The sequence below is a fragment of the Procambarus clarkii genome, chromosome 93 (genome assembly GCF_040958095.1).
Source record: "Procambarus clarkii isolate CNS0578487 chromosome 93, FALCON_Pclarkii_2.0, whole genome shotgun sequence".
Classification (NCBI taxonomy): Eukaryota; Metazoa; Arthropoda; class Malacostraca; order Decapoda; family Cambaridae; genus Procambarus; species Procambarus clarkii.
Window position 1 is genome coordinate 4489836 of NC_091242.1, and position 27074 is coordinate 4516909.

Consider the following 27074-nt stretch of genomic DNA (forward strand, 5'->3'; position numbering starts at 1 on the left):
CTTATGTGTCCCGGCATTTCGTATCATGTATTCACCTAGTTGTGCTTGCAGAGGTTGAGCTCTGGCTCTTTGGTCCCGCCTCTCAACTGTCAATCAACTGGTGTACAGAATCCTGAGCCTACTGGGCTCTATCATATCTACATTTGAAACTGTGTATGGAGTCAGCCTCCACCACATCACTGCCTAATGCATTCTATCTGTTAACTACTCTGACACTGAAAAAGTTCTTGCTAACGTCCCTGTGGCTCATTTGGGTACTCAGTTTCCACCTGTGTCCCTCTGTTTGCGTACCAGCCGCGTTAAACAGTTTATCCTTATCTACCCTGTCAATTCCTCTGAGAATTTTGTAGGTGGTGATCATGTCTCCACTTACTCTTCTGTCTTCCAATGTCGTGAGGTGCATTTCACGCAGCCTTTCCTCGTAACTCATGCCTCTTAGTTCTGGGACTAGCCTAGTGGCATGCCTCTGAACTTTTTCCAGCTTCGTCTTGTGCTTGACAAGATACGGGCTCCATGCTGGGGCCGCATACTCCAGGATTGGTCTTACATATATGGTAAACAAGTTTCTGAATGATTCCTTACACAGGTTCCTGAAGGCTGTTCTGATATTAGCCAGCCTCGCATACGCCGCAGATGTTATTCTTTTGATGTGGGATTCAGGAGACAGGTTTTTTTGTGATATGAACTCCTAGATCTTTCTCTCTGTCCGTTTCGTGAAGGATCCTGGTCTCCGAAAGATCCTTCCTTCATGAAGGATCCTGGATCCATGTGACTACGTTCGTAGTCACTATACCAGTTAGTTCGTAGTTGCAGTACGAACGCAGTCAACCAGTCAACCGTCCTGGTTGACTGGTTGACGACAGAGCACCTAGGAGGGACCAGGATGAAGGGTGAAGGTTAATATATATATTATATACTGTTATATTGATGTTATATATATTATATATATATTATATATATATTATATGTTATATATATTATATATTGAAGGGCCTTGTACCATAATGAGGCAGCGAGACATCTTCACAGAGGGAGTCAAAAACATTACCAAATTGCGTAGATAATTACTGGAGGAAGATGAATATAAAACGTATTACAAAATAAATGCAATAAAACTCAAATCTTAGGATTCAAAAACACCAGTGTGCTGAATGTGGAGAGACGATCAGACACAGGAGCCCTCCACACGGCAGCAGAGAATGTGTATCCATGGACACCCACACCCACACACCCGGTCATATATGGGCCACAAGCACGTCTTAACCAAGGTTATATATTCTCCTGAAGCCTCAACCACCTCCCTCCATCACCACCAGAATCCTCACACACATTAATGATGACTGTGAACTTTCGCGGTACAATGTCCACCTCGCGCTCCCTGGCCGGCCTCCGGGGCTTTTTAATGGCGTTTTATTGTGGGTTTGAAAGCCGCGTTGACAACACACACACACGTGCAGGTGGAAGACCTTCCAGGATAAAGGTAGCGTCTATTGCCAACTAGTTAGACTGTATCATCACGTCTTACAGCTTATCGTGAGGTGGTATAGTTCATTTGAAGCTAGCGGATCCCCCACACTGAGATCGGCGGTGCCTCTAGCACAGCATAAATAACTCACTTGGCATCGAAGACTTTAAACTGATCGACTGTAAGTGATACAGAAGAGCAAGAGGTAGAGTTTTCGCCAGGAATACTTCATTTAATGTTGCCGAATTAGTTTTATTATGAGGGAATACTGCTAAAGCCAGTTTGACTATTATAGTACACGGAAGGGATGTGAGGACGCGGAGCTGGGATAGGATTAGTCAAGGAGTAGTGACTATCCACTTGGACCATCGGGGATTGAACACCAGCACTACGAGCAGCAGGGCCTTCTCTTCGTCCAAGTGGATGGACGATTAACTTATAAAATGATTGATATTTTTGCCTAACTAGTCCTCAAAGGCCTTCAGTTCAGTGTTAATGTTCAATAAAAGACTAGATGTTCATAATTCTGGTATGGTGAAATTAATGACATTATTGAATATACAAATTAATAATATACATAATAGCCCAAGGTTAGTTTTTGCTCCATTGGAAATTATTTGGGATTAAAATTCACAGGTGAAGAAATTCGAAAAGTGAAAAAAAGTATTTTCGAAAAAAGATTCGAGCAGATCAGTTGAGTCAGTCAGTACTTAAACTATGTCCTCCATGCTACACCAGTCCCCAAAGATGCACAAGCCAGTTTTAACTTATTGTGCTAAAACTGACATTCGGTGTTATGGGTCTTTTGGCAATTATTTACACTTGCAATACGTTTGTGGAGCATTTAGAGAGGTGCGACTCGAACGCAAGAAAAGATCAAAGCGCTGTTCAAGAAAAGATTGAAGGTTCTCTGTTGAGTGTCGCCTGTAACAGCCTGCAGCCCTTCCTCATATGCAAAGGTCAAATGCTCGTTAATCCGGCTATCAAACCACGTGTTGATGAATGATAAGATGTTGCACGACTCAGAACTAAAGCTCGAACTGTTCTCGATCATTGCTTCGTACTCTAAATGCTTCATCCACGTACTCGAACACAAATAATTCCCAACAGAACCTAACCGACTAACCTCTACTTAACTTGCATAAAATGTTAATATGTAACAATATTAAATTAAAATCGAGAAAATGTAGTTTTTGAAGACACGATATGTTAGAAATTTGTGACTGCGCTTGGGTTCGTCTTCTACATTCACAGTCGATTAAGGCGCGTCTCTGATCCTCTCGGACGTAGGTTCGAATCTTCATCACGACCCTTGTGAATTTGTTCATTTGATGCATCACGCTATTGTGTTTTCCGTATATAGCGGTGATCAATCACTGGAAGAGAAAATGGAATTGTTGTCCTTCCAGCATGGGTAGTTGGAGGTGGACAGTGTGGGTGGTTATGGCGGCGTGTTGTGGTGCGACTCTCGGCGTGTGGGTGGACGAGGAGCTCAAGCTTCCCCACTTAGAGCACAGGGCTCTCTTGGACCAGGACGGCGCCTACGTAATGCTGTGGACGCCCAGAGAGAAGGATGTCGTATTCGAAGTTCAGGTTAGTCTCGTCATTGTTGTGTTGACGTGTCCGCTAGTTGGTTGGTTAGTTTAATAACCAGACCACACTCTAGAATGTGAAGGGACGACGACGTTTCGGTCCGTCCTGGACCATTCACAAGCCACTTGAGAATGGTCCAAGACGGACGGAAACGTCGTCGTCCCTTCACCTTCTAGTGTGTGGTCTGGTCAACATACTTTAGCCACGTTATTGTGACTCCTCGTCTGCATTTCAACTGTCTAGTTTTGCACAAGAGGTGACCTTATATCATTAAAGCTTATCCAGGCTTAAATAAGCATAGAAATGTACATATCCTGTATAACGATTATAATGTATTAATCATTAGCTCATACATATGTATTTAGGAACGGTTATGTACTAGGATAGTTAGCTTGGCTTTGCGCCCTGGAGAGGCGGCTTCAGACCAGCAACCGTAGCGCAACTCCATGGTCTCCTGAGACTGGTGGATGCCTCCTACTATGAACTAGAAACACTAACAAGAGCAGAAGAGTAATATTATTCGTATGTATCCCCCATGACGTTCTCGATGGCGGCGCTGCAGGTGGCGACGCGTGGGTACGTTGGCTTGGGGTTCTCTCCCAGCGGAGGCATGCAGGGAGCAGACATCATCCTGGGCTGGATCTGTGACAAAGGCCATGTCTTCCTCTACGTGAGTCACTCTGTTGTTGATGTTGCTTTTGGTCGCTGTTAAGGTGGGTATACGCAGCCATTGCGCAGTCGTCTCTCAACTGTTTGCTACTGGTTCGATTCCCGGACAATCGGAGATGCTACCCCACATTCCTACAGTAATATTTAAGTACCTAGGAGTTAGTTGACTGTTGTGGGTAGCATCCTGGTGAAACGGTAATCTGGTTATGGGACCTCAGTACGGCTATTAGTCTTCCTGTTTCCAACAACGTGAATTTAGTTTATGTGGTAGGGAAAATTTGTATGGGTAAATGGTAGTGAGTTAAGGGAGAGGTCGCTTCTTCAAGCACATCTAGGCCAGTACACACACACTCCCTCTCATAGATTGATTTGCTATTGTCGGGGACAGGAAGCCTGATGGGGTTGAAGAGGTCCTCCTTGGCCAACGATCGACCTTTCCCAGGATACAACTCAAGACAGTTGACTAACTTAAGGTACCTATTTACTGCTAAGTGAGCAGAGGCAGTCTCAATCCAAATATTATCCATCCTACTGGGAATTGATCAGGGGACTTTCAGGTTATGATGAAACTACAACCTGTCGGGATAGGCCTATAGTGTTGTGTGTAAATGCATATGCCCGTAGGCCTAAATTAGTAATGGTTCTCATGTTGGGTAAACTTGTGCGATCATAAGCCTTGTAGAGTAATGATGACTAGATGGGTTCCATTCTTCGCTATACATTAAAACAATGCACATCAAAATTGTTGTTATAGCATCAGCTACCCTGGACAAAAGTTCGAGGTAGCACAGGCTATGGTGAGCCCGCACACGTCCGCCAACCCGTCCTCTTAAAAATAACGTCACTTTCGAGCTGCCAGATTCGGATGCTTATTCTACCAAACGAGTCATAAATACTCATACTCCGCCCAAGTAAAAGAGAAACAAGCAACACTTAGCGGGCCAGCCAGAGGCTTAGGGCCCGCGCAGTGGGCCAGCCAGAGGCTTAGGGCCCGCGCAGGAATATCCCTGTCAAACAAAAAAATTCTACAAATAATTTTTGCCCCAAATGTACATAAAATAAATAAATGAAATAAATATTTATTTTGGTAAGGTACACACATACAAGAGATTTTTACAAATATTGGTGGACTTATAGATAGAGCTAGTACATACAATGCCTAAAGCCACTATTACGCAAAGCGTTTCGGACATCACAAAGCGTTTCGGGCATTACATGCAGTAATACACACAGGGATATTTTTGGCAGTTGCTTGAGATATGATGTGTAGTCATAAACACAATCTTACTGAGCTATGAATACTCCCTGCTGTTTAAATATGAATATATGTCAGAATTTAAAGACACAAATGAAGGGTATTATGATATCGCATGAAAGAAAACGGACTAAAAACTAACACTTCAGAAAAAAAAACTGAATACTCTTAATATGTCGTTCAAACTTATTTCGTTATTTTTATTTTTTTCCCATTATGTAAACATTTAATTTTGACATGGACCGAAAGGCAATGAAATGCAACACGTTGCATGACCTTCGGGTTATACAATGTGATGAATTCATTTAGAATTAAGAAAATAAGGTAGATATAATAGATCAGAATTGATTAAACTTGAGACATTGGAACATATATTTAAGTGACGTGTACAGCAAATGTGAGCTGAAGATATGTTAGTGTGTACTCGCCTAGTTGTGCTTGGGGGGGTTGAGGTTCGGCTCTTTGGTCCCGCCTCTCAACTGTCAATCTACTGGTGTACAGGTTCCTGAGCTTTACGAGCTCTTTCATATCTACATTTGCAACTATGTATGGAGTATACCTCCTCCACATCATTTCCTTGTGCATTCCATTTATTAGCAACTCTGATACTGAGCAAATTATTTCTAATGTATGTGGCTCATTTGGGTACTCGGCTTCCACATGTCCCCTTGTGCGTGTACCACCCTTGTTAAATAATCTACCCTTGTCTACCCAGTCAATTCCCCCTAAGAATTTTGTATGTGGTGATCATGTATGTGAGGGAGGAGGGGGAGGGTGTTAACATACTCTCTTACAGGACCTTCTCGAGTAAATTAACTGGCATCCTATCAAAGGATATTCATGGGAGGGGTAACTTGTGTATCCTATCCAACAGGATCTTCATGGGAGGGTAACTTGTGTATCCTAATCAACAGGATCTTCATGGAGACGGTAACTTATGTATCCTATCCAACAGGATCTTCACGGAGAAGGTAACTGGCATCCTGTCCTCGACGACTCGCAGGACCTGAAGGTTCTTGGAGGATACCAGAACGACACCCACACCGTCCTGAGGTTCTCCAGGCTCTGGGACACCTGCGACGACTGGCACGACTTCCATATCACTGTGAGTCGTCTCGACAACCTACTGTCTCTGGGTATAGTGTGATGTATGCTCTCTCTGGATTTGGATACATTTATACCTTACCTTGAGGTTACCTTGAGGTGCTTCCGGGGCTTAGCGTCCCCGCGGCCCGGTCGTCGACCAGGCCTCCTGGTTGCCGGACTGATCAACCAGGCTGTTAGACGCGGCTGCTCGCAGCCTGACGTATGAGTCACAGCCTGGTTGATCAGGTATCCTTTGGAGGTGCTTATAGACTAGTTAGATTTTGTTTCTAGGTAAGTTAGCAAATTTGTTGAGCATTAGATGATCCTGATTAATTTAATCTTCGATACATTAATCACTCATTAAAAACACAGTGAATTCAATAAATAGTTTGATTTATTTTAGCTGTAAAACCTCTTTTATATACAATATAATGTATAATTTTGTTTCTATTTGTTGTGATTTTTAATAATTCTCCGTGACGTCGTCTGATTTATTTTCCCGCCTTTTTTTTCCAGGATCTTGCTCTTTAGATTTGCATTTATCTTTCAAATTATCCATGGCCCATTGAGGCTTACTATCCACTCTCATCCCAGCCTCCCCCTTTCATCCCAGCTCGGCTCAGCTCATCCCAGTCTCCCACCATCATCCCAGCTCGGCTCAGCTCATCCCAGCTCGCCTCAGCTCATCCCAGCCACCCCCCGTCATCCCAGCTCGGCTCAACTCATCCCAGTCTCCCCCCGTCATCCCAGCTCGCCTCAGCTCATCGCAGCCCTCACTAATGCCTGCACTACTGCCCTCCGTAGAGCGACACGACTCGCGTCATCTGGGCATACGGGCGCGAGGACCCACCTGACGTAGGGAGAGTGGCGATGCATGGACACAGAGGGACCAAGAGCTTGTACCTGCAGGAGCCAAGGTTCTCTCTCCCGGACTTCGGCGACGATGTCTCCGTCTGGAATTTACACGCAAGTAATGTAAGAGTGTTTTTTTTTTTATTTTCTTGACTAATTTTACCTGAAGGATCGAGTTTCAACTCTTGGTCCCAGTCTTTCCCTTATATCATTCTTATTAAGTTAACTTAAATCTTGCTGAAGCGTTGCCGAAATATATATGTTGTGTAAATGACAAACTGGTTTCGTCCCTAGGTGAGTCTGCCAGACGACTCTGACACGTTGTACTGGTGTAAGCTCTTCAAAGTACCTCCCTTGCGGCGCAAGACTCACGTTATTGGGGTAAGTAGGTGGCGAGTGAGGTGCATTTATCAGGCAATATCTCTTCTGTGAATCCATGGTTATAACTGGTGTCGTCTTATGAACAAATCCACAAGTTCACATCCTATTTTCTCGTGATCCAGAAGCCTTTTTCTTGAAGACATCTTTGTACGTAGTAGCACAAGTAGTTAAGGGTCTCCTGCGCATCTGGGGTTAACCCAGGACGCTGGTTCGAGGTGTACCTCAAGCTAGTGTTCTGAAGACTTTTTCCTGTCGCTCGCAAAGAACATTGACGTTCAACGCACTAATGAAACTTCTCTTCCCTTCCTTCCCTGACCCCACAGTTCGAGCCAGTGATTGAAGCCAGGAACCTGGAACACGTCCACCACATGCTTATCTTCGAGTGCACCCTGGAGGATGCCGCCAGGCATTACGAGAAGTGGCTGCAGGTGAAAGGAGCTCAGTGTTACACCCGCAATATGCCCCTCTCTTGGTTTCACTGTACTGTACCGGTTGTAGCCTGGGCTGTTGGATCTGAGGGTAGGTGGCAGTGATGGGTCTGAGGGTAGGTGACTGTGATGGGTCTGAGGGTAGGTAGCAGTGATGGGTCTGAGGGTAGGTGGCAGTGATGGGTCTGAGGGTAGGTGGCAGTGATGGGTCTGAGGGTAGGTGACTGTGATGGGTCTGAGGGTAGGTGACTGATGGGTCTGAGGGTAGGTGACTGTTGGATTTTAGCAGACTGCTTTGCAACTATAATTTTTGGGTTATTTGATATTGTTTGAGACAAACTTCTGTGTGAATATTGATGTGGCTGAAAATTTCAGTTGTCTTGGCAATTAAAGGGACAGATGTGGTAAACCAAATATAAATTTTTTTAGTTACGAAAATTTCAGGTGAATTATGTCTTTAGGAATTTTCTTTCGGTAATTTTGTTTTAACTTAAATTAAGGTAGATTGGAATAAGGATGACTAGGATTATTTTATTTAAATAGGATCTTTTGTAGGTATTATAATTCTATACGGTGGTTGAAAAGACCTTGGCTGTTGCTAGTGGTGGTGGTGTGAAACTTAAACGGTCATGAATTTGATAAAGAAACCAAAGTTATGAATAATTTATGGATAGCATTAGTAGAATTATAAATGTATGTTGTAGAACTTAAATAACAAGTTATATGAAACCAAAATGAGTGTAATCTTTTATGATGGGCAAGTAGTCTATTGTATAACATGGTCAATGACGCTCGAAGCAATTTAGAACTTAGATTTCGGCTCCCCCTCCGTGGTGTCGTCTTGGGGCGAGGGACTCGCCTGCCAAGTAGGAAGGGTCCTACTTGACAGTAGGACCCTTCCGCCCTCTATAATTCTTGCCAGAGCCATATGCTCCGTTCAGGAGTACATTCCCTCTCCTCGGCTCTGTAATAGGTGCTGAAAGTTCGGGCAAGGTGCCCTCAGATGCTCCAGTGCTGAGTCTCTATGTCCCATGTGAGGGGACGATGGTCACTCTAAGTCAGGGTGCTCTTCTCCCCTCAGGCTCGCTGCCTCAATTGCGGTGAGGCCCATCTTACCTTCTCCCGTGCTTGTACATGCTACAAACTTGAGGAAGCCGTCCTCAACTTGAAACACCAGGATTGTTTGTCTTTTTTCCTTAGGTGAGACACCAAGTTCGCCATCTCACCCCTTTCGCTGGCGTATCTTATCCACGCGTGTTGCATTCTTCCTCTCCTCGCCCTTCCCACCTTCCTCAGTCTCTCAACCGTTCCCAGACATGCTCATCGCCTCCTCCCCTGTTTCTTTACATTCTGTCCCGAAGGGTCCCCCGCCTGGTTCTCCATCTGGAGTTTCCCTTCTTCCTACCCAGTCTGCCATGTCCCCCTGTATCTTCTTTCCCATCTCCCTCCGATCCTCGTTCCCATCCTTCTCCCTCATCTCTTAGCTTCCCACGCCACCTGTCTGTACAGGCTGTTGTTCATCATCCTCGCCACCTGTCTGTACAGGCTGGTGTTCATCATCCTCCCAGTAATGTTCGTGTTGTTTGCTCCCGTTCTTCTTCTCCTGTTGACGCTTGAGTCTGTCGCTCAGTACGTTGTTGCTGGAACACCTGTCTCTTTGAGTCAGAAACGTAAGCCTGGCTCCTCTCCTTCATCCTCCCCAGTGGGTAAGAAGGCGTTGATTTCTTCCTCGCCCCCCACCTCTGACTATCGTTCCATCCCCTCCCATTTCGGGGGTCAGGCCCCCTGTCCTTACTATGGAGGTTTCTTTAGCCCCTGATTCACTCTCGGTTTCTGCCCTTGCTGAGGTGCGCTCCCCGGTTTCTGTCCCTCCTCTTCCTGCTGTCCTTGACTGCCCCTCTCGGTTGTCCCCCCCCCCCCCCTCCTCCTCCTCCTGTCTCTGCCCGTCCGCCTCTGGTCTGTCCTCCCGCTCCCTTCCCTCCATCTTTACTCAGTTTACCCATGCCCCCTAACCCTGACTTCGCTGACCCTGATCCTGATCTTATTTAACATGCTGTGTTTTTTTTACCTTTACTTCTTCATTGTTCTCTGTTGCTGTCCTTTCTCTTTTTGACGATATCTATTCTTCAGTGAACCCTCTGCGGTTCTACAGCAGCGGGCTCAGATGACTTTCATTATGAGTTGCTTCGCCATCTCCCTCCGTGCACGTCTCAATATTTACCGAGTCTGTATAACCCGGTCTGGGAGTCGTCGTCAGTCCCTGAGGACTGGCTCCATGCCGTTGTACTCCCTATTCGGAAACTAGGGTCTCTCGGGACATCTCCTAAGGACTTCCGCCCCATTGCCCCTCACGGATTGTCTTTGAACGTATTGTCGACGTTCGTCTGATGTGGTTCTTGGATCATTATCACCACCTCTACCCTTCTCCATTTGGTTTTCGCAAGTGCTGCAGCACAACAGATATCTTGGTGAACTTGGAGGTCTATATTCGTAATGCTTTTGCTGCGAAGACCTCTGTTGTTGCTTTCCTTTTTGACCTAGAAAAGGCTTACAACACCGTCTATAGATATCATACTCTGTCCCAACTTCGTTCTTTTAGCTTTCGTAGTAATCTTTCTCTCTTCCTCCAAGGCTTCCTCTCTCGTCGTTTCTTTGGAGCGAGGCTTGGTGCCACTCTCTCTGCCTCTTTTCGGCAATACGAAGTTGTACCCCAAGGTAATGTTCTGAGCACTACTCTTTTTTCTGGTTGCCCTCAATGGTCTTCTTTCCTCCCTTCCTTCTGGCATTTTCTCTGCTCACTATGTCGACGATCTTACCTTTGCTGTCGGGGTGATGATTTGCCTCTCCTTCAACGGCGGCTTCAACTTGCGATTGATGCCGTGTCGTCTTGGGCCTCCGATCATGGCTTCAAGTTCTTTTGATGTTGTTTACCTTATGTGTTTCTGTTCTCATATTGGCATCCTTAGTGATATTTAACTCCCTATGATTATTCTGCACATTTGATGGTGCTATATAGCCTTCCTGGCTTGGTGCCTTCTTTTGATAATTACTTACTTCGACCTATTTGCTTCAAAATTGGCAGCCTTAGATAGGCATGCGTTCAATAATGTGTAAAAGTTCCATGCAAATTGCCTGATAAAAAGAGAAAAAAAATCATTAAAATTAAAATCCCAAAAATAAGAGAAGTTTTGTTTTATATTTTGATAAAACTAAAGTTTATATCTCTATTAGCTGTTATTGTGATGGCTGAGTGTAATAGAAATGATTTCAGTTGCTCGATAATTTTTTTTTTTTTTATTGAAGTTTGCCATTTCTTTTTTACCCTCTTATTTAGGTTGCACTGCTGAACCTTGGCCCAGTTGGACCCCTTTTCACATATAGTCATAAAAATTTGAAATTGAACAACTTTTCAAATGTCTGAGTTTTCGAGAGTATGACGGCAACACAGGCGGTAAAGCAAATATGGCCGAAATGCTGCGCGTACTAGTGGCTGTACAAGAATGTAAGAATTCTTGTATATGTAAATCAATCAAAATTAATAAATGGTGAAAACTTTGGTTATTAATTAATCTAGACGATAAAGAACACAGGGCAAGAAACTTGGTTGACAAGTTACTTGAGGTGATTGGAAAAATTAGCGATAGTGAACTTTATCCTAAGGAATGTGACTTAAACTATATTCCTTCATTGCTTCTATTTCCTCCCTTCTTACAGGAGAGATGTGGCCTGATCACGTGGGCTACCCACTTGGGGAAGAACATGGAGGAACGAATTATTTTATGATGGAGATCCATTACGACAACCCCAAGCTTAAGAAAGGTAGGTAGGCAGGCCTAGGCGCCTGCTTTAGGCTTTGGCGAATTTAAAGAGAAATATGTAACATATAACATTGTAGGGGACTGACAGATGAATGAAGGCACGAACTTGTTAGCATCTTCCATTCAAGGAATTGGAGCGTGTCTGGGTTGGAGGAGGAGATTATGAGGGTTAAGGAACGCGAGTCAGTGTAAGAAAGGAGAAAGGATTGTTGAATATTCAGAACATGGCTGAAGCAGAGCTAATAAAACAACAAACCGTACCATTAAACTAGACACCAATGGTATGAGTGAGATGGTAATGGGATGGGTGAGTGCTTAGAAACTTGGAGCCAAGGAACTTGTATTTTGAACAGTAAGCAAAAGGATGAGAACCCAGAGAACAGATCCCAAGAGCTCGAGTGCAACACTTGGCAAACTATTGTTGAAAGTGTTTGAAGTCGATACTGCAAAAATTGATTTTCAATCATGCGAGGTTGCTGCATAGTCTTAAAATACTGGAACATGCTAAAGATTTCAATGCAACCATCCGCTCTGTCCCTCAACACCACCCCAGTTTTCCACACACATCCGTATGGTGGTGTTCGAACCCAGCTGTGTGTAGCTAAAATTCCGGACGCTGCTCCAGATTAAAGCTCGATGGCTGCTTTTCTTTTTATACCCCCTATTGTTAGAAATTGTATCGGGGCCCTCTATGGTGTTAGCAAGTGTGCCCGATTGTCTAAAGGAGTGTGGCGTCATGAGACCTAGTATAGTGTGAGGTGATTCCAGGCCAGGATTCCCATAAGGGGTTTCACCCAGATTGCCTATTATGTTGACCCGAGATACATGCTAGCCATTAGTTATGCAACAGATCCTGTTGATTTTAGACGAAGGAATAGTGATCTTAACCCATTGTAAATTAGTTGGTCATTGGAGGGAGCACAATTGTCATTGTTGAGCGGTGGGAACAGGATATCGGAAAGGCTGTGACCGGTTTGGCCAGAATGGGATATAGAGGCTAGTGTGGGGACACTGAGTGAGGAAACCCGGGTGAAGGAGGATAGATTGGATATAGCCTTATGGCAAAGGGAACTATGTAGTCTTTTGTCATTAGAATTAAATAAAAATCTGTGCATAGTTTTGAATTTTTCTTGAAACTTGATAACTGGTCATTGTTTTTTTGAATTGTTAGTGTGTAGGAGTACAGGATATCTTTAAAAACAACTTTTTGGTGTCGCAAATAAACCTTGTGATCTGAGAGCCCTCTATCGCTTACTTATTTTGGATAAAGTCGTCTGTGCCTATGCCTCCATGTAACTATTAATACATAACATTGTTCTAGGTTTTGTGTGGTTTGTCATTTACCTTTTTTGAATATCCAAACTGGAATAATTTGGTGCATCACTGGTATGCACATTACAAAGTTGTCCTGTAAAATCAGTAGTTACGGGAACTATTTAAAGCATCTCCTGTGGGTGACAGATGACCCCTGGATCGTGATGAGGTTGCACTGGGGGAGGTAAACGAGAAGACACTGACGGTGTTAAAGATGCTCAAACCCCAGAGGGTGCAAGATGTGGTCATTGAAACTTGTTCAGTTTAAGGTTGTTACTCTGCAAGGGGAGGTTCAGTGAGGTCTCTTTATTCTCAGGTATGTCAGCGTTATGTTACCTCTGTTTATAACTCGTATTACTTTTAATAGGTGTAGTGGACGGGTCCGGCATTCGACTCTACCACACGGAGAAGCTGCGTCAGTATGACTCTGGCGTCTTCTCGTTGGGTCATAGCGTCTCTTCCAGCCATATCATCCCTCCTGGACAAAACTGGAAAACAATTGGCCACTGCTTCAGTGAATGTACCAGACAGGTGAAGAGTTTTTGTCAAAGACAATTTCTAATTGGAGAAAATAATTTTCAAATTTTGTTGGCATTACCCAACAATAAGACATGTTAACATCTCTCTCCAACATAGAGCACAGACTTTTTTGGCCTTTAATGCAAGCGTAATTAAGCAATCTCATGGCAGATCTGAGAGTATTTCAACTAATCGACAGGAAACTAAATCTTACGATCCTTTTTTTTGTTGTTGTTGAAAGACATGTTGGATGGTTGTTGTTCCAGTTAAGAGACTGCAGAAGTACTAGACAGTCATCTTGGGTACGTTTGTCGTAGGGAACACGGACCTTTTTTTTTTGGGGGGGGGGGGGGGAGTAAAGAGGAAGGAGAGGCATAGGTGAAGGGAAGTATAGAAGTGGGGAATACAGTGAGAGGTATGAAAGCAGGCGGGCTGTCCGCCTTGCTGACAACACGGACCTATTCCTAGCTGAAGGCTTAGTGGCTATGACGACAGAGGCGTAGTGACACCGACGTACAACAGTCTTCAGTTTGAGGGCTGATGTAAATCTTGCCTTACTAAGTTTTGTCATGTCTAATGTAACAATAAGTCTTCTCTCTATTTATTTACCCTTTGTAACCAGTCCTACCCTATGTTACCCAACATTACCTTGCCTAACTAAATGAGCCCTACCCAAGGCAGCTTGGCCCAGCAAAGCATTACATCATTATCAACGTTGACTAGGTGCACCCAATTATTTAATGTGGAAACATAAGGTATGTACAGTAATAGGATTTTAATTTTAAACATACATTTACCAGTATCGATTATCGATATCACTATAGATAGTGTGCAATTTTATTAAGTTTGTAAATGAAAAATAAAGGGTGAGCCAAGGAGGAGGAAGACTTAAAGGCAAGTGAAGGGATGCAAATGGGAGAAAGTTATGAGTGAGGAAGATGGGGAAGAAAAAGGGAATAAGAGATCGACGAGAAAAAATAATAGAATATTAATGGTGGATCTTGAAGGAATATTATACAATCTTCATTTCAAAGTTTCATTAATTTCCCTATCCCTTCAAAATTGCACTGCTGCTGCTGTTGCTGCAGAGTGTGCCTGAAGGAGGGTTGAAGGTGTTCCAAGGGGTCCTGCACGCTCATCTCCTGGGTAGAGACATCACCCTCAGACAAATCCGCAACGGACGGGAACTCCCAGTCAATTTTAAGGGCAAGTTTTTTCTTAGTTTTTGTATATACCTGTATGTGGCAACGGAACATCAACAGTTTGTATGCATGCTAATGACAGTTTTATTGTAATGTTTTGAAATATGTGGAGATCACTAAAACATTGATCAGTACAGTATTTACAACATCCCCACCCCTCATAACATGCCTCCATTGTGAGAGTCTGGACAAGGTATATTTACAAATTTGTCTTTGCCCGGCCAACCACTCTGGTGCTGATGCTTGAGCCAGGTCAGCCCCTCTGGTGCTGACGCTTGCACTGCCTCCCACAGATATGTTTTATGACTTCAACTACCAGCAGAGCAGAGTACTCAAACACGAGATGACGATCCTCAAGGGAGACTCATTTATCATAGAATGTGGCTACGACTCTACCAAGACTACCGTTCCAACTTTTGTGAGTATAACCAGGTCTCCGAGTATAGCTAGGTCACCGTGAAGTAGGAATGCTATCATTTGCATATACCCCATCCATTGGCTCTTATTAACTTGAGCCCATTCTCAGACCAAATTTTTGGTCTGAGAATGGGCTCAATTCTCAGACCAAATTTCCATGAGAATCCACCTGGGTCATGGAAATTCCATTTCCATGAGAATCCACCTGGGTAATTATCTAGATATTTGTGATGACCTGAAAGCATATTACGGTTTCTTTTATAGTCTACATGTAAAGTGGCAAGTGAACCTTTGTCCTAAACAGATCATTCTCAAGTTCTACCTTTATTGTAATATAAATTGTTGGATTAAAATATAAAAGTTTGTGCTGAACACGTTTTATTTACGAATTTGATTTTCTGCAAATGGAATTTGCATGCATACTGAAGTAATTTTAAAAATCCATATTTAAACATTGTATATAGTTAATAATTCACCTTATTAGCGTAACCAAACGTAATGAAACCCAACCTTAACCTAACATTACCATAGAGTAGATAATAGCACAAATTATGTAGCTCTCAATTCATTCCCTTGAGCAGATCTACTCCCTGAGGACATGTGGAGGTTAATCAACCTGTGAATTGTAAAAGCATTCTCATGTCAATCTCGTTGCCACAGGGTGGGTTAAACACCCGGGAGGAAATGTGCCTGGTGTTTCTCTTCTACTACCCCAAGGCCGCCTTTGACGAATGCAAGTCGGCACCCGAGTATGTAAATCTCCTGAGGACTCTCGGCGTCAGTGAAGTATATGAAAACAGGTCAGGTGATGAGGGGGAAACTGAATACCTGCACATGCAGGTCTTGGGTTTTTTTCTAATTGAAGACCTTTTAGTTAACATAAAAACTGAAGATATATTTAAAATCTTAATATCCTCTTAGAGAAAATTAATTGGAGCATGCAATAATATGGGGGTTCAAACCACAAACCTGTGTATTCGCAGCTGCATGCCTCGTCCCACTTTGAATCCCCTCATTTGTTAAAGCTGTTATATTTCCTTGTGTAATATCTTTGTCATACACTTCCATCCATTTCTATGCCTCTTCTGTCACCCATTGCTCTTGATATTTCTAGTGAATGCAAATTAAATTTTTATAATTTGCAAAATAGTCACAGGGTGATGTACGAGAAAATCTTCAGAAACAGTGTAGGAATCTGGGGTGACTTGGAATGGAAGCCCCATTCTCTCGCATTGTTCCAAAAATTTCCTTCCTATATATCTTTATATTGGAGGCTCTAAATATCTGGCATTTAATTTATCATTGTGTTTCATTATAGTACTGTATTTTGAAACTTCATATAACCTCCATCCTCGGAGATATTTGTATACAACTTTTGATGAAGAAGTTCAGAGTATTTTTTTAAGTTTGATCCTCTAGTTTGCAGTTGGTCACTTCCTTGTGGCACTTCACCAGTTATCTTCAGTTGTTTGGCTGTTTCGGACAAGGAATCCATTAAAACGGGTATCAAACCTATTTCTATACAATACTAATGCTAAGTAGTCTTCATCTCTGCCTTCAAGGTCTTAACTACGCCCTTCCCGCTATCAGGTTATTATAATCTCCCATGGGCCGTATATCCCCATCCCCCCAGGAGACGGTAAATACTCCCTAGAGGTCTAAATACTTCTATGCCCCCTTCTCTGCAGATTTAGAAGAATTAAGAAATGCTAAATCGAAGTGTCAAAATGTATGAAAATTTGTCTAATGATTATTGGTATTAGTATGGTCAGCACAGTAATTTGACCAGACAATATGATGTAATGTTCGAATTCGCTTTGGCCATAGGCACATCTGGCAGGTTATTGAGGCTGAACAGCTACCAGAATATTCAGGCTGTAAAGTTTTTGACAAACTTTTTAAGGTATTCACTTGCATTCTACATTATACTCGGTGTTATATTCAATGGACCTCCTGGCTTAGTGTACAATATACTAATCACTAATTTATTGAATCTGGTATATTGGAAGACATCCTAACCATTTATCAAATTGCTTCTCCCTTTTTTTTTTTTTTATATTTATGCTGCATCTCATATAAATTCATTCCTGCTTTGTGTGTTTAAATTTCAAAGTCATTAAATGAAACTTGTATAAAATTTGTTGTAGCAGATGATTACAGTATAACATTGTGAAAAGTGTATTTGCTTTGATCTAAAATCGCACCTATTGGGTTCTGTATGATCCATCTGTGGCAGTGGACATGAGCATCATTCTCGATGGAAAAAGGCCCAACTTAATTGCTCGGATTAGGCTGAATTTTGTATTTTGCCAATAAAGATGTTAATACTCCCAAAATGGTTTAAATAAGAGGCCATGAAACTATTAACTTATGTCAATCGCATTCAACTGATACTCATTTGTTTTTTATTTCCAGGAAGTTGCTAGACATTAACAGGTAAGTAATTTGACTTTTTATCTTGTCATTAGTATAAAGCCACCTTCAGAGTGTCACGGTATTTATCATAGCATTATCTGCAACTATTTCTTGAGGGTTTTTACAAATATTAACACTTAAGGAAATGGGGAAAAGTTTTGTCTTCATCTTCCTTTCCCTCTCATCTTGTGAAGATCTTGGAAAGATCTTGCAAAGACTTATTCCTCTAACAGTTTATCATCGAAGCTAGTTCATATATTCTAAACATAATCAACGTCTGCAATAATGTTGAAGTGTCTATAACACCCTTACTATAGATGTTTTGAATATACCACTTAATATTTTACCCCAGTTTAAAGCAGGTTTGACTCAATTTCCATGCTGGTTTAATCCCAATTTTGTACTAATTTTGATTGTTGTGCTAATATAACCCCAGTTTAATAGGAATTTTGCACCAATTCTACAACAATTTTGCAATAATTTTACAGCCATTATAAATCTGCATAATTTTAATTGTGTTCTCTTGTTTTATAAATGTTTTATGTTAACTACAGTATTTGCTTTTAATAATTAAGTATAATAATAATAATAATAATTATATATATATATAATATACTGTATATATATAAATAAAGAATATGTTTGTTAATTTTAAAGTTCTGGATATGATACAGATGGGAGAAATTGGATTAGCCAAGACATTGTTTAGGGAGGGAACCACATTTGAAGGAAAGTAATTTTTTTTTCATTTGGGCAAAAATGATATTGTGGACTATGCTTGGATAGTATACCGAGACACCACCACCAACGACTGGTCAGATACCATCAGGCTGTGTCTATACTGCTATGACCAGTTGTACACAATTTCTCCTTATTCATCATTAAAAAAAAAAACAAAATGATCTACACAAGTCAACACTTGTTCTTTAGCAAATGTATAAACCTCTTCTGCACCATTCCTTCACTTTAGCTTGCACCATTAATCAATCTGTTCTATGATAATTGTTCTATTGTTTATCTACCTTCACCCCACCAAGCAGTTACTTGGTGGGGTGTACTCTAAGAGATTGGAAGTGTGATTGTGTACTCTAACGCTCGGAAGGGTTGTTGAATATGGCTTCTAAAGGCATTTGAGATCCTGAGACAATCTTCTAATTTCTAATCTTCTAATTTGGAAATTTTTTATCGAGCCAAGGTTATCAGTAGGCCTCCAAAGGATCCTTGATCTACCAGACTGTGATTCTACTCAGGCTGTGAGGAGCCACCTGAGGGGAAGGGAACTATAATAATAATAATAATAATAATAATTTATTTAGGAAAAGTACATACATAGTTGCAGAGTTACAGTACAAACATTGTTTGATTTAAAGATAGAGGTAGTACATACAATACCTAAAGCCACTAGTACGCATAGCGTTTCGGGCAAGGTGAGGTGGGAAAAAAACACTTAGACTAAAACTTAATAGTAATTGAGCTTAAAGTATAAATTGCATTGAAAGAAGAAAAAATAAAAGATAAAAAAAGGGGGAACATGGTAGAAAATAGCCAACTATACAAGTTGGTCAACAAACAGCATTTTTTTTTAAATAGTAAGACATGGGTTGACATTTAGAAGTAAGGTAGGTTACATGGAGTTAATTAGGTAGTACTTAGTTTTCATCTTGAACTGGTTGAGAGAGGTACAATCTTTGACATGATTGGGAAGGTCATTCCACATTCTGGGTCCCTTGATTTGTAGAGCATTCCTAGTTTGATTAAGTTGCACTCTTGGAGTATCAAATAGGTATTTGTTTCTGGTGTGGTGCCCATGAGTTCTGTTACAACCTTCTAGGAAGTGTTGAAGATCAGGATTGACATTACAAATCAGAGTTTTAAATATATAGAGTACACAAGAGAGGATGTGCAGTGACTTAATATGGGAAAGGAAATGGGATCATGGTGACATGATCATGGGAAAGTGCCAAGCCATTACAACTATATAGCACTGGGAAAGGGGGTCAGGGTAAGGATTTGGGATGGGACAGTGGAGGGGAAGGAATCGTGCCTAACCACTTGGGCGGTCAGGGATTGAACGCCGACCTGCATGATGCCAGAACGTCACTCTACTGTCCAGCCCAAGTGGTTGGAAACACTGACAAAATTGCCAACTAGGCCTGATGAGACCGGGTTCCGGGGACATTGATCCTCGGAATCACTGCAAGGTGCCCTGCCCTGACTGTCATATATACACTTCTTCCACGGTATTTCACTACCTATTCTGTAACATTATTGTTCTACAATATTTATAAAAATTTCTTTCTACTTCATTTTATAAATGTGTCCAACCAGTTTACACCTGTAATAAAAATATACTACAAATTTGAACAAATTCTGAACCTGCTGTACAGTAATTTTACACCTGTTTTATAATGTTCTCTTAGAAAGCTAAAAATTGACGAAGAGAGAGAGAAAAAAGAGGCTGCGAAGATGATTGAAGGCTTCACCTCCCCGCATGAACCACTCACGATGTCCCACCAGTACCAAGCCATCATAGCCAAAGAACCTGCTGGTAGGTGACTTTCTTTAAAGTTTCACTGTGATGTTCATGTTAAAAAATCAGGTGCCAATGACCATTCCATGGAAAAGCTAAAATATGGATGGTCATTGTCTTGGTTTACAGTACTCCTACATTTGTTCCTAGTATTTTTGTATTTTCTTGTCTGTAAATTCGTGTCTAATTAGTGGTTTCTGTTAATTGCATTGTTTCTCTTATTTTCTCTCTCATGCTTTCTCGTTCCCCTAGTGACTTATAAACCATTGAGTGGTTGATGTGAGATGTGCCAAGAGTGTGGAGTCTTCTGGCACTTGGGGATGTTTAAAAGAGTGTGTAAGTGCCGGGAGATGTGGCGGCACTACAGACAATGCCATTGTAATGAGACATTATTTATTGCTATCCTTTATTAAACATTGCATGAATTTGAGCTTTCTACTGATATTAAAAATAAGATTATATCTGAAGTACAATAATAATAGTTTTAAGATACTAAAACAGTCGGATAAAACTGTCGGATAATAATTTGTAACAATTTATATTTCAAAGAGTAAAGAGTTCTGTTTGTTGTTTAAAATTTCAATATAAAAAAATCACTGAATGATATTCCTATGGTGATATTTCCACTGGTCAGTTACAGAGTAGCTCTATTTAATTTAATATACCCTGTATTTGAACCAGTATTTTGTCTTTAACGTAAAATATTCTTGTTTTATGTTTCCATGTTGCTGGCAGCGGTTCGCAACATGTCCGTGTATGACATCCTTCACAGCAATGCCACCTGGCAAAATGCCACACTCCTGAAGTCGCTTCAGCAGCAAGTGATATACGGACCACATGAAATGAGATGCATCACGATACTTGGAAGGGACAAATATGTAAGTTATATGTTGAAACAGAATACTAATGGTTGACTGGATGTTGTACTAGGTTGGATATCCAGCAGTGCAGCGGGTAGACACTGTGAGTGGGTTCTTTTCCCAATGCTTAGGTTGACCTGACACCATTCTACCTGATTTGATATCTCATTGAAATATACATGAATGAGAGAGTTATTTTTATAATTTATCGTTATATACATAGCAAATGTAATAGGAACGTATGTCAATACATAAGAATTATCACCCATACCCCCCTTCCTGCCAGGGGTGCCAAGTGATTCCCTGCCTCCAGAGTCAGTTGTAATGATTGGGTGTGGAGAGGTGGCAGTTATGATGGTTGGTGACAGTGTTGATGACGTCACACAGATGTTGGTTTAGATTACAGGCCAAAGTATGAAAGAATTTGTTTGAAAAATTTGTGGACACAGCATATTGATCTAAAATATACCAAGAACAAAATTGGAATGTATTGGAGACATAATGCTATAGTGAGAATGGTTGGGTTGGGGGGAAGGGGGGGGTTGCTTGCTTTTGCACAAGATAGTGGCACTAGTTACGCTAGTCCTGACCTTTCACCCTCTATTGGGTCGACGGGGCTAGCCCTGATCTGTCCTCAGTTGGGTCGACGGGGCTAGCCCTGATCTGCCCAACAGCAGTTTGTTAAAAATTGGAATCGGTTTATCTCCCAGTGTTGGGCCTCCAGCTTGAGACAGTTGCATTCATACATGCTTTAGCTCTTGGCATTCATTCCCTCCATTCTCTACTGATTTAGGCAGGAGTTTCTTAATCCTCTGTGCTATCTCATATTTATATATGTGTATGGAGTCTTCATTCACCGCTTTGCTTCTTAGAACATTCCATGTTACAATTTTGATACAAAAGTTCTTAGTGCCTTTGGCTTAAGAGATTACTGAATTACTGTCCAATTATGAAAAGTCGGTCGTTGTCGATCCTTGTATATTTTCTACATCGTGATAGTGCGTCTCTTCCTCTATTTCTACAGTGACATAATTGATTCGCTCATGTAACCCTCGGCTCTGGAACTAGTATTATGAAGGTTAAGATATTGTCTCATGCTTTGGTTGGATTTAACAAAGTAAGGTCTCCTCCTACCAAGGATTGCCTAATGTGTCATACTATTCATTATGAATGGCATTTTACGTCGAATCTATGCGCTGAGTATTCAGTATTGTCTGAGGCGTGTGTGTGCCTAAGGTTTGAATCCTCGTCATGGCTCCTACAGATTTTCTCATTATATTTAATAGAAATATTTATATTAATTTATTTATTTATTTATGCATATACAAGAAGGTACATTGGGAATGTGAGGATACATAATATGGTAATTACAGTCTTGTAAAGCCACTAGTACGAGCAGCGTTTCGGGCAGGTCCTTAATCTAAGAAAATTTTAAGTAGGTAAATACTTGCAAAATTTATTAAAAAAAAAAAAAAAAAAAAAGTTACATGGCAAGAAAAAAAAAAGATGAGAGAAAATTGTAGGTACAGTATATTAAAGCACATAGGTAGCTAAGATTGATTGCAATGACAGCATGAATGGTAGGTGAAAAAAATTGGTAGGCACAATACAGCATATGGCTAGCACATAAAAGAAGGCACATAAAAGAAGACAGCAATGAACACAATGATAAGGTTGTTTGGGTTAAATACATAAAAATTAGGAGATTGGGTAAAACTAGGTACAGAGCAAATTTAAAGCTTAGTGTAGGAAACTAAGAAGATGAAATTTGGTACTTTTTGGTTTTGCTTTTAAATAAGGCAAAAGTTTTACAGTTTTTCAATTCACTAGGGAGTGAGTTCCATAGACTAGGTCCCTTAATTTGCATAGTGTTTACACTGATTAAGTTGGACCCTGGGGATATCAAAGAGATATTTATTTCTGGTGTGGTGATAATGGGTCCTATTACATCTGTCCAGGGAGAGTTTCAGAGCATGGTTTGCATTTAAGAACAGGGTTTTGTAAATGTAGTTGACACAAGACTGGTTCATATGACTTTATTCATAACAGAAATCTAAATAAACGTTAAACATCCACACAGGATTGGCCACACCTTTGCTAATCCAGTATACTAACCTTTATCTAATGCACTTTTTCCAGGTTCCTGAAGTTCACAGCTACCCAGAGTTCTTGGCCATTCGGCCTTTGAAGCCGGAGTGTGCGGTCAAGGGAAGATCTCGGCCCACAGAGAAGGAGCAGGCTCGGCGACCTGGCCCAGACTCGGAGGCTTATACTGTGGAGCCTGAACCCTTCTGGATGCAGACCCACTACCAGAAACCCCATGGGAAGAGTAAGTTTAAAAGATTTTAAGTTGTGTAATTATATATACTGTATATAAATTTTTTAGTGTATTATTTAATGTACAGTGGTACCTCGGTTTAAGAGTTTAATCCGTTCCTGGAGACAGTTCGTATTCCGAAAACTCATAATCCGAACCTAATTTTCCCATAATAAATAATTGGAAATGAATTAATCCGTTCCTGACTACCCAAAAACCTCACTTCAAACTAAATTTTATACCTAATTCATCTAAATAAACCTACGAAACTATGTTCAAGTTATTACTTACCCTTGCTGATGAATGCTGTAGGCGTATGGAAGATGGTGAGGAGGGGGGAGGAGGAGAGGTGTTACTGTTTGGAAGGGGAGTCCCCTTCCATTGTAACATCAGGCAGTGAGGACATTTTTGGGGTGCACTCCCTGGCACGTTTTGCCTGTATACCACTAGGTCCTGGTTGTGACTCACTGCTCGATTTTCCCACAACAAATCTGTCCATGGAAGCTAGTTTTACCCTTCTTTGCAAGCTGTCTCTGTAGTAAGGCATCACATTGTCATTGAAAAGATTAAGGCAATGGCCTACTACAGCTTTCTCTGGGTGAGTCTTTTCAATAAAAGTTTGCTTCTCTTCCCACATCTGACACCACTTCTTAATATCTGCAGAAGGGACATTCTGTACTGCCTCATCCTCCTCCACTGGAGAAACATCCTCAGCTGTGTCTTCTTGCTGTTCCTTTTGAAGGGCTTGGAGTTCTTCGGTGGTCAGTTCTTCGTTGTGTTCTTCCACCAACTTCTGCACATCATCACTATCCAATTCCAAGCCCATTTGCAAGCCCAGAGTAACAATTTGCTCAACAATAGGCGCATCATTTACAGGCTCAAACCCCTCAAAGTCTAATTCTGTCACACATTCAGGCCACAATTTTTTCCAGCCAGAGATCAGGGTTCTTTGAGTCACTTCTTGCCAGGCTTTGTCAACGAGTTTTAAAGCACTACAAATGTTAAAATGGTCTTTCCAGAACTCTTTGAGAGTGAGGTTTGTGGCTTCAGTCACTTCAAAACATTTCTGGAAAAGTGCCCTTTCATAAAGTATCTTAAAATTTGCTATGATTTTCTGGTCCATAGGCTGAATTAAAAGAGTGGTGTTAGGAGGAAGGAACTTTACTGTGAGAAATTTACTGTATCTGTGCATCAATTCATCTTCCAAGCCAGGAGGATGAGCAAGAGCATTGTTGAGGAGAAGCAGGGCCTTGAGTGGCAAATGTTTCTCCTGCAGATATTTTTCTATGGCAGGGCACACCACTTCATACACCCACTCTAAAAAAAAAAAAAAATTCTAGTCATCCATGCCCTTTTATTAGCCTTCCACATTACACATATTTGGTTTTTCTTCACTTTATAGTGTTTGAAAACCCTTGGATTTTCAGAATGATACACTAGCAAGGGTTTAATTTTCAAATCGCCACTCTCATTTGAACACAGCACAACCGTAAACCTATCTTTCATAGGCTTGTGTCCGGGCAATGATTTTTCCTCCTTGGTAATGTATGTCCTCTTAGGCAATCTTTTCCAAAACAGTCCTGTTTCATCACAATTAAAAACTTGTTGCAGTAGGTATCCCTCATCCTCTGCAAACTCTTTAAATTCTTCAATAAATCTTTAAGCTGCTGGTTTGTCTGAGCTGGCTGCCTCCCCATGCCTCGCAACACTATGGATACCACTTCTTTTTCTAAATTTTTTCAAACCATCCCCTTCTTGCTTTAAAGTCTATCGTATCTGCACTCGTTTCAGGAGTTTTCTTTACAAGGTCTTCATGCAATACCCTGACTTTCTCACAAATGATGACCTCTGAAACACTATCACCCGTTAACTCCTTGTTGTGTATCCAAATTAATAACAAATTTTCCACTTCTTCAAGTATTTGTGGTCTTTGTTTCATGATTGTTCTTACGCCTTTTGCCACTTTAGCACTCATAATGTCCTTTTTCTTGCTAAGTATAGTGCATATTGTTGACGGGGCTTTGTTGTACGGCCTACAAAGTTCAACAACACGTGTATCATTTTCATGCTTCCGAATGATCTCTTGTTTTTCCTCTATTGTCATCCTCACATGCGCTTTTTGCCTTGATCCTTGCCACTAGCTTTCTGACCCATGGTGAGATATATAATAACAACTTTTATGGTCAAATGACCAAAAATCCAACAAAACACTGAAAATCCTGGTGAAGAATTGACGTGGGATAGTCACTGGGCGCGAGACACTGGTACACTGAGGGGTGAGGGGAGACGATCGCCGTACCACCACGTGCTAGGTCGGCCTGTACGCGTATCAACACCCTTGCCTTCCGAGGCAAATTTTCTGAGGAAATCCTGCTCGTATTCCGAAAAACTCGTATACAGGGACACTCGTATTCCAAGGTACCACTGTATTTAATGTATAAAAAGTATTTAATGTTTATTTAATGTAGCCTTTTAATATAGATTTTTGAATGTAGATTGTTTTTAATATAAATTTTGTTAATGTAGATTTTTTATTGTAGATTTTTTTAATGTAGATTTATAGTGTAGATTTTATTTTTTAATGTAGGATTTTTAATGTAGTTTTTTTTATTGTAGGTTTTTTAAATGTGTTTTTTTTTAGCTAGGTGACGTGAGATATGGTGCGTGCAGGATTGTGGTGTTTGAGGGATTGTAAAAAAGGATACCAGAGGTACAAGCCATAGAGGTTCACGAGGAGTACTGTTATCGGTAGAAGAGAAAAGAGGGGTGCCATGAATATTAGAAGACTCATACTATCAGTACTTTACTCTGGCATTGTTAATAAAATATGTCTGATGTTAATCTAATCCCTAACAGAGCCAGTGGCGCCATCTTCAGGATCAACATCAGGTGGACAACAGGACAGTGTTGCAGGCCCGGCTTTCCTGTATGTGTCACTGATCCTGACCTGCCTCTTCTACACCCACCATTAAGTTCTCGACACTTATATGTGTTGAGAACAACGCTTGCTGAAAGTGTAGTGCATCAAAACTACAAAAACATCCACACGTTTTGAAGATGGTCATAATGGTTTATTGTAGTGCATAAATATGCTTCGTCACGTTGTAATAGTTTTTTTAAGTTTCTTTTTAATCAACTGCTAATACCAGGAGAGTTCTGATCGCAAAATCCATGATTATTCATTTTTATTGTTCACAGAAAAACTAACAAATTACAAAAATTCTCATGATTAAGTTTTAAGTAAATAATGCACATTGTTGCAATTAAAAAATTTCTACGAGTACCTTTATATTTTTACCCTTAATTGTATAGAACATGTGGTTTGAAGGCCTGACTCTTGATTCAACATTGGAACAATGTTGAAACTATGTCGTTTAAACGTCGATTTAGTTTTGATTAATTGTTCGTTCAAATGCGAATTCAACACTTATGGATTAGATGTTAAAACGAAGTTGAATAAATGTATTAACGACGTTGATTCAACGTAGATTGTTTTAATTCATTGTTCATTCAAATGTGATTTGAACACTGATGGACTAGACATTAAAACATTGAATCAACACTGAAATGACGTTAAATCTACATCTTTTATTGTTGTTTCAACGTTCATTCAATGTAGTTTCAACTTATAATTCACTTAAATGCTTAATTGACATTGATTTTAATTACATTTTACGTTGATTTGATGTTTAATTTTTTTTATATAATGTTGAAACGTTGTTGAATTAACATCGATTCCATGTTATATTGATTCAACATATATATTATATAAATGTTTAAATGAAGATGATTCAATGTTGAACTTGTTGAAAATGCCAAAATAATCTTTTGAAACAATATGGACACTGAATCCCACATTCTGGATTTTTTTTAAAAGACTTAAGAGTGGCACCAACTGCGACAACCAATATACCGAGGAGCATGTGGATCGACCCATGCCCTTATGACACTCC

General features: G+C 40.9%; 1 protein-coding gene across 2 annotated transcripts; it reads left to right on the top strand.

Moving 5' to 3' along the window:
* The first annotated feature begins 1366 nt into the window (after positions 1-1366).
* LOC123746884 (DBH-like monooxygenase protein 1 homolog) lies at positions 1367-26402 on the top strand. Of its 2 annotated transcripts, none has more exons than XM_045728734.2 (17): positions 1367-1480; positions 2875-3058; positions 3621-3728; positions 5938-6087; positions 6873-7043; positions 7215-7301; positions 7625-7820; positions 11444-11548; positions 13229-13392; positions 14469-14586; positions 14876-15000; positions 15660-15799; positions 17415-17435; positions 19835-19962; positions 20680-20822; positions 22944-23133; positions 25978-26402. In XM_045728734.2, exons 2-17 carry the CDS (start codon positions 2876-2878, stop codon positions 26091-26093), a joined length of 2145 nt encoding a protein of 714 aa, XP_045584690.2. In that variant the 5' UTR covers positions 1367-1480; position 2875; the 3' UTR covers positions 26094-26402. The 2 variants fall into 2 exon arrangements, with proteins under 2 accessions (XP_045584690.2, XP_069175573.1); XM_069319472.1 differs by lacking the exon at positions 1367-1480 and adding an exon at positions 1543-1646.
* The last annotated feature ends 672 nt before the right edge of the window (positions 26403-27074 follow it).

Coding starts and splice junctions, on each gene's coding strand:
- LOC123746884 (XM_045728734.2), top strand. CDS start 2,876: ATGGGTAGTTGGAGGTGGACAGTGTGGGTGGTTATGGCGGCGTGTTGT. Junction 6,088..6,872: donor GGCACGACTTCCATATCACT/GTGAGTCGTCTC, acceptor TGCCCTCCGTAG/AGCGACACGACTCGCGTCAT. Junction 17,436..19,834: donor AAGTTGCTAGACATTAACAG/GTAAGTAATTTG, acceptor ATGTTCTCTTAG/AAAGCTAAAAATTGACGAAG.